General features: G+C 35.1%; 1 protein-coding gene across 4 annotated transcripts in view; it reads right to left on the reverse strand.

The window, feature by feature from the left end:
- The window catches only part of Chm (CHM Rab escort protein), a 218,887-nt gene that overhangs the window by 126,358 nt on the left and 85,580 nt on the right, over positions 1 to 6,949 (reverse strand). Inside the window, exon 9 of one of the 4 annotated variants that reach the window (XM_010612877.3) lies at positions 1,459 to 1,544. The exons of the other annotated variants lie outside the window; for them this stretch is intronic. Coding sequence (XP_010611179.1) covers positions 1,514 to 1,544 — 31 coding nt within the window. The 3' untranslated portion in view covers positions 1,459 to 1,513. Of the gene's footprint in view, positions 1 to 1,458; positions 1,545 to 6,949 lie in introns of those variants that run through there. 4 annotated transcript variants of the gene reach the window in all.

Here is a 6,949-nt window from a genome sequence, read left to right on the forward strand (position 1 = left end):
TCCAAAATTACACAGGTTAAAAGGGCTTCTTTCTGAGTTTGTTGACATGTATACCTCAAGTAATCAGCCTGGCTTATTCATCTCGTTTTTATCCCATCTGCCTTTGACAGTTACATGGGAAATCTAAAATCACTTCGTTGGTCTATGACATTTCATATACAAATGAAACCTTACTGACACCTCTGTGCCCCTTAAGAGACTGAGGGAGAGATTAAACCCCTCTGGCTATTCCAATATTGGCATCAATTATTCCACAAATATTTCCTGGCAAAAGAATTGCCTTTATATATAGCCACCAGAACCACCAATGGTAGTTATTGCATTCCTTTTCAGCCCCAATGGTATATACATATTTTTTAATATTTCTCAATTAAACATCATTCATATTATGGTACTCAGACAAGGAGCCAAACCTTGGCTCCCCATCAATCTCATACTAGAACGGAAGGGAAATTAGGCCCTTAAACAAACTACCTTAGCCCCTGAAAATAGCAGACAAAAACATCTTCCAGATATTCTAATTGTAGCTATTACAAGGCAGCTACAGTGGCAAGTGCTACAATTACCTTAGCTCATTTTAGTCCAAATGCTCAAACTATACATAGTTATTTCAAAAATGTTACCTCAAAATTACCAACTCAAACTTATATTGATAAAGAAATTCTATAAAGATTTGATGCCCATGAGGCTGTAGCTGGCTGGCTTGGAGAACACCAAGAAGCCCTTTTCGACATGCTGTTTTGAGAACTTAGTTGTGACACCAGCTACCATTTTATGTCCAACACACTTATGCCATGTATTTATTCACGGTTTTAGGAAAAGTCCAAGGCATGTTTCATAGTGCTTTTCACACACATTTTAGAAGGGAGATTACTAATCTCAGTGTCAGCTGCAGGCCTAACTTCATAAATTAAAAATAGACGCTCATGCCGGGCGTGGTGGTTCATGCCTGTAATCCCAGCACTCGGGAGGCTGAGGCAGAAGGATCGCTGTGAGTTCAAGAACAGCCTGGGCTACACAGTGAGTTCCAGGTCAGTCTCAACTATTTCACACACATTTTAGAAGGGAGATTACTAATCTCAGTGTCAGCTGCAGGCCTAACTTCATAAATTAAAAATAGACGCTCATGCCGGGCGTGGTGGTTCATGCCTGTAATCCCAGCACTCGGGAGGCTGAGGCAGAAGGATCGCTGTGAGTTCAAGAACAGCCTGGGCTACACAGTGAGTTCCAGGTCAGTCTCAACTACACAGTGAGACCCTGTCTCAAAAAACAAAACAAAACAAAACAAAACAAAAAAATAGACGTTCATAATTTTATCTTAATATTACCTACTGGCTCAAAGCCAAAAATTGTTTTTCTGGTCTCAGTTTTTGCATTTTGATTCTTATTAGTATTGAAGGTATCGTTTTTTGTTGCTTCTACTTACAGTACTCAAGGTCCTTCATATGCTTTTCCATGCTCATGCTTTATGCTAAGGCCATGATGACCTTCCTGCCTTCTGCCAAATATCCATTTATAATATATTCCTCTCTTCCTCCCCATTCCTGAAAGTGTAAAACAAATAAAGGGGAAACTGTAGGGTGTTTAGTTGAGGAGTGAATGGTTGAACTGCAGGACACTAGCACACAGGATCTCTGAGGAGTGAATAGTGAAACAACAAGCTTAGATTAGTGAGGCATGTTGCCCTTGGCCATTGTCCTTTCCCTTTTCCCAAGAAAACTGCCTAGCCTTGGACAGTTCCTTGCTCAAACTACTTTTCTTCTTTTTTTCTCTTACACTGATATTATTCTAAACAAAAGACAGAGTTCTCAGGTTCACTGCTATTCCTAGGTGCGTCCCTAATGCTGGGTGCTCTCAGTTGAGATAGGCATTCTGGTCATCTCAGTGATTAAACTAAGCCCCATCTCTAAGTATTGTTTTATTATCTACATCACTATGACTGTACACTGGGACAGAAAAAAGCTCAAAAGCGAACAAAAATCTTAAAAATTGTGTGCGAAAAGAAATAAGGGAAAAGAAAAAATGTGAGAAAATGAAAAGATGGAAATAAAGTGTTTGTAAATGGGGAGGGGAAGAGGGGGTGAAGGGAGGGCAGGGACAAGGGGAAAACATGAGAACCAAGACCTGTCATGTAGAGGTACAAGATCCCAACAATGAATGTAACTGTACTGTATCCCTAAAATGTACCAATAAATTCAATTATTTTATATAAAAAAATAAATATCACAGAGAAATGGTAATTTAGGCTGACATTAAACTTCAATAGCAAAAATTAAACATAAATGATAATGGGATAAAATTTTAAATTTCTAAAAAGAACTGACAACCCGGAATTATTTTCCTAGTAAACTTCCACTCAAAACAACAACAACAAAAAATAGTTATTTTCAGACACACACAAGTGGAAGAATTTACTACCAATATACATACACTATAGGATCTTTGAAAATTATGTATTACAGAAAAAAAGGAACAGACTCCTGTTAACTGAATTTATCCTGCTCTGTTAAAGACAGAGATTGTTAGTTTAGATTAGACATAAATAATAGTAGGCCACACATTGATGTAGAAAACTGGAAAATTAAAAGGATGGAGAAACATATGACAAGCAAATTCTGAAAAGGTACAATAAGTATTTAAATATCAGGCAAGTACGCATTAAGAAAAAATATGAGAGATGGAGAAAGTCAGCATATAATGTAAAATATTAAATCCATTTGTAAGATTAAACAACTATATTTTTATGACCGTAATGAATTAACTCTGAACAACTACAAAAATGTATAAAATTATGGGTAAAAATGACAAATCCAAATGAGACTTTAAAATACATTTCTCTCAACTATATAAAAATATTCTCTAAGATACATGGAAAACTTATAAATATTTATATACTAAGCCATAAACTAAACAACAATGAGGTTAAAAGAATTAGTAGCATAAACATATATTTTCTAACCATAAAGCAATTAAATTCAATGTGAAGGACAGACAAATCAACTAAGCTAGTTATTCTTATATTTCCTAACAATTTACAGGTCAATGAAGAACCTGCATAAAAATTAAAATACATAGAATAAAAGATAAATAATATGTAAGCTACATAGAAAACACAGAATAACACAATGAACTTTGTGGTATTAAATGTTTAACCAGAAAATTTAAAAAAGATGAATACAGCTGATGTTTTAACAATATGGATTTGACTTTGGTGAGTCTCATATGTAGATTTTTTTTTTTTTGAGATTTGGGACAATTTGAAAAAAGTCAGATGATCCACAAAAACTAAACATTAAGAAAAATTTTTCAGGAATTAAGAAAAAGTTAAGTATGTCAGTAAAACACATACACACAGATAACAGTCTATCATTACTATAAAATTCATACAAATCTATATTACAGATTTAAAAATCACTAAGTTAGAAAGTTAAATCTTGACAAAATTTTATGAACAAAAACTAAAAACGCTATCAAAGGAAAGAGAAATGTAAAAAAATTATCAAAACTGCATAAAATTAGGGCCAGGGATTTAGCTCAGTGGTTCCACTAACCTCCTCCCAAGTGCCAAGATCCCGAGTTTGATCCCTGGTACCCAAAACAAACAAAAAAACCTGCATAAAATTAGATGTAATATATACTGTACGACTGTAATAATTTCATAGCCACCTCCTCTTGCTATGTGACTTCAACAGTTACAAGTATCTACAAACTTATAAACACAGAATGATACTAATTATTTCCTCTTCTGTTCGATTTTTTAATTCATTTATTTTGATAAAATTTAGGTATACAATAGGCTTAATTATTGGGAATTTGTGCCTTTGCATCATAAATCATTCTTCTTATGTTTTCCCCATTCTCTTGCCCTCCCTTGAATGCCTCCATCCCTCCTTATATACAAAAAGTCTACTTCCATTTTTTTCCTTTAATCATATTCATTCCTTTCCCTTCTTTCCTTTCCACTAACCCTCCTACTTCCTCTTCCCCTTTGCACCTTTTCTTCCTATTTCAGATTATATATTATACATTTTTATGTTACTTCCACTTTCAGTTTCCATACCAGAGAAACTATATGTGTGCCCTATTAATCTCACTTGAGAGTATGGCCTCACCACGCATCCACTTAGCTATGAATGTCTCTAATTTCTAATACTTTATGATTGAGTAGTACTGCATTCTATAAAATAAAAGCACATTTTCTATATTCAGTCTCTACTTGATGGGCAATTGGGCTGTTTCCAAGTTTTAGATATTGCAAACTGTGCCGCTATGAACATGGGTGCACATATGTTGATGTGGTATGATTCTTTAATTCTTTTGGGAAAATACCCAGCAGAGGAATAGCTGCATAAAATGAGACTTCCAAACATAGTTCTTGAGGTATCTCCATTCTGATTTCCACAGTGGTTGCACCAGTCTACACTACTACCAAGAGTGGAGAAGTGTTCCTATTTTGCCACGATTTCAACAGCATTTGCTACTGGTTGACTGCATGATAGCAGCCATTAATTCTGGGGTGAGGTGGAATCTCAGAGTTGTTTTCATTTGCATCTCTCCAAAGAGCAGTGGTGCTGAACATTTTTTCATATTTTTTTTTGCTATTTCTATTTCTTTATCTCAGAAATGTCTGTTCATTTCAGATGCCCATTTTGGATTGGGTATTTAAATTTGGGAGAGCTGATTTAAGTTCTTAATATATTCTAGACAATAAACCTTTGTCTGAGGAACAGCTAGTGAAATTCTTTTCCCACAGTGTAGATTGTATTTTCACGCTGTTGGTGGTTTCTCTTTCTATGCAGTTTTTTAATGAGATGAGATCCCACTTGTGATACTTTGTGCTAATTGACCTGCAACTGATGTTTTCTTCATGAAATCTTTTCCTACACCAATGTCTTCAAGAGTTCTACCTAACCTCTCTTTCAGCCAGTTTACCGTTTCTAATATTTATATATTTAATCCATTCTGGTTTTAGTATAGTGCATGGTGAGAGATATAGGTTTAAACTTTGGCAAGTTAAAAGCCAATTTTTTCAGCACCGTTTATTAAAGAGGTTATCTAGTGACAGTGTTTAGCTCCTTTCTTCAAGATGAGGTGGCTGAGTGTGTCTGGATTTGTTTCTGCATCATCTAATCTGTTTACTGGTCCTCAGGTCTGTTTGTTTGCCACAACTATGCTGTTTTCATCACAGCAGTTTCGCATAATAGTTTCAAGTTGGGGACTGTTGTACCCCCTACCTTGTCTTTGTTGCCTAGAATTGCTTTGGATTGCTTTCTCACATTCTGTGAAATATGCTATTGGAATTTCAATTGGGATTGTGTTGAATCTATGTAGCAGTTTTGGACATGTAGCCATTTTAAGTATATTGGTTCTTACAAACCAGGAGCAGGGGATGTCTTTACATTTTCTGATATCCTTTTTGATCTTTCTTCAGAGTGCTGTAGTATTCAGAGTAGAAATCTTTGATTTCTTTCATTTGTTTGATTCATAGGATTTGCATTTTTCTGGATGCTAGTGTGAAAGTAGTTGTTTTTCCAGGTTCCGATCTCAGTCTGTTCTTCTTGTATAGGAAAACTATTGATTTTTGTGTGTTGACCTTGTATCCAGCTACTCTATTGAATTTGATTATTAAGTCTAGAAAATGTCTGTTGGAGTTCTTGGGGTCTTCTGTATAGAGTATCTTGTGATCTGCAAATAATGACAATTTAACTTCTTCATTTCCTATCTTTATTCCATTTATTTATTTCTCTTTTCTAACTGTTGTGGCTAATCTTTCTAAAACTATATCAAACAGGAGTGGTGATAGTGGACATCCTTGTCTTCTTCCTGAACTTATCATGAAGAACTTCAGTTTTTAACATTTACTATGATATCAGCTGTTGATTTTTTTTTTGGTACCGGGGATTGAACTTGGGTCTTTGGGCTTGCAAGGCAGGCCACCAAACAGCTGAGCTAAATCCCCGGCGCTTTTGTTTTTCTTTGTTTGTTTGTTTTTGTTTTTTTCAGCTGTTGATTTTTATAGGTGGCTTTTATCAGGTTGAGATAGAGACTGTCTATTCCAACTTTCTGTAGTTTTTTATCATGAATGGATGTTGTATTTTGTGGAACACATTTTCTGCATTAATTCAGATCATCATATGGCTTTGTCCTTAGCTATGTTAATATAGCGTATTACATTTATTGATGTTGAACCACCCCTGCATCCCTGGGATGAATCCCACCTGGTCAGGGTGTATGATCTTCTTGATGATCCTCTGTATTGCTTGAGAGTATTTTATTGAGGACTTCTGTGTCTATGCTATTTGTGAGATTGGCTTGTATTTCTCTTTTTCACTTGGATCTTCCATTGCTTTTGGGATCTAGTTGATGCTTCCTTCCATGAATGTATTTGGGAGTGTTGCTTCCCTTTCTATTTCACTGAAGAGTTTAAACAATAGTAGCAGTAGTTCCTCTCTAAATGTCTTGTAGAATTCAGCTCCAGACCCAGGCTTTTCTTTATTGGTAAGCTTTTAATTACATTCTTGACTTCATGATTGATATTCAGTTGTTTAGAATTTTTACGTCTCCGTTCAATTTTAGTAATTCATGTGTATCCAGAAATCTGTCCATTTCTTCTGTTTTCCATCCTACTGGTGTATAGGTTCTCAAAGCCAGTAGGGATGGTCCTATGGATTTCTTCTAGGTCCACTGTAATTTCACCCTTTTCTTTCCTAATTGCATGGATTTGGGTCTTCTCTTTCTTTCTTTTATAAAGTTGGCTGAGGGTTTCTCAATTTTGTTTATTCTTTCAAAGAGCCATCTCTTTGCTTCATTGATTTCTTTTCATTGTTCTCTTAGACTCCATTGCATTGATTTCCACTTTCATCTTATAATTTACTCCCTTTCAATTTGTCCTTCTCTTTTCTTTCAAAAATTTAGTGGAAGTCTAATATTTCATTTTGTATATATATAT

This window comes from Fukomys damarensis, unplaced genomic scaffold (genome assembly GCF_012274545.1).
Source record: "Fukomys damarensis isolate Sample0158 unplaced genomic scaffold, DMR_v1.0_HiC HiC_scaffold_39, whole genome shotgun sequence".
Lineage (NCBI taxonomy): Eukaryota > Metazoa > Chordata > Mammalia > Rodentia > Bathyergidae > Fukomys > Fukomys damarensis.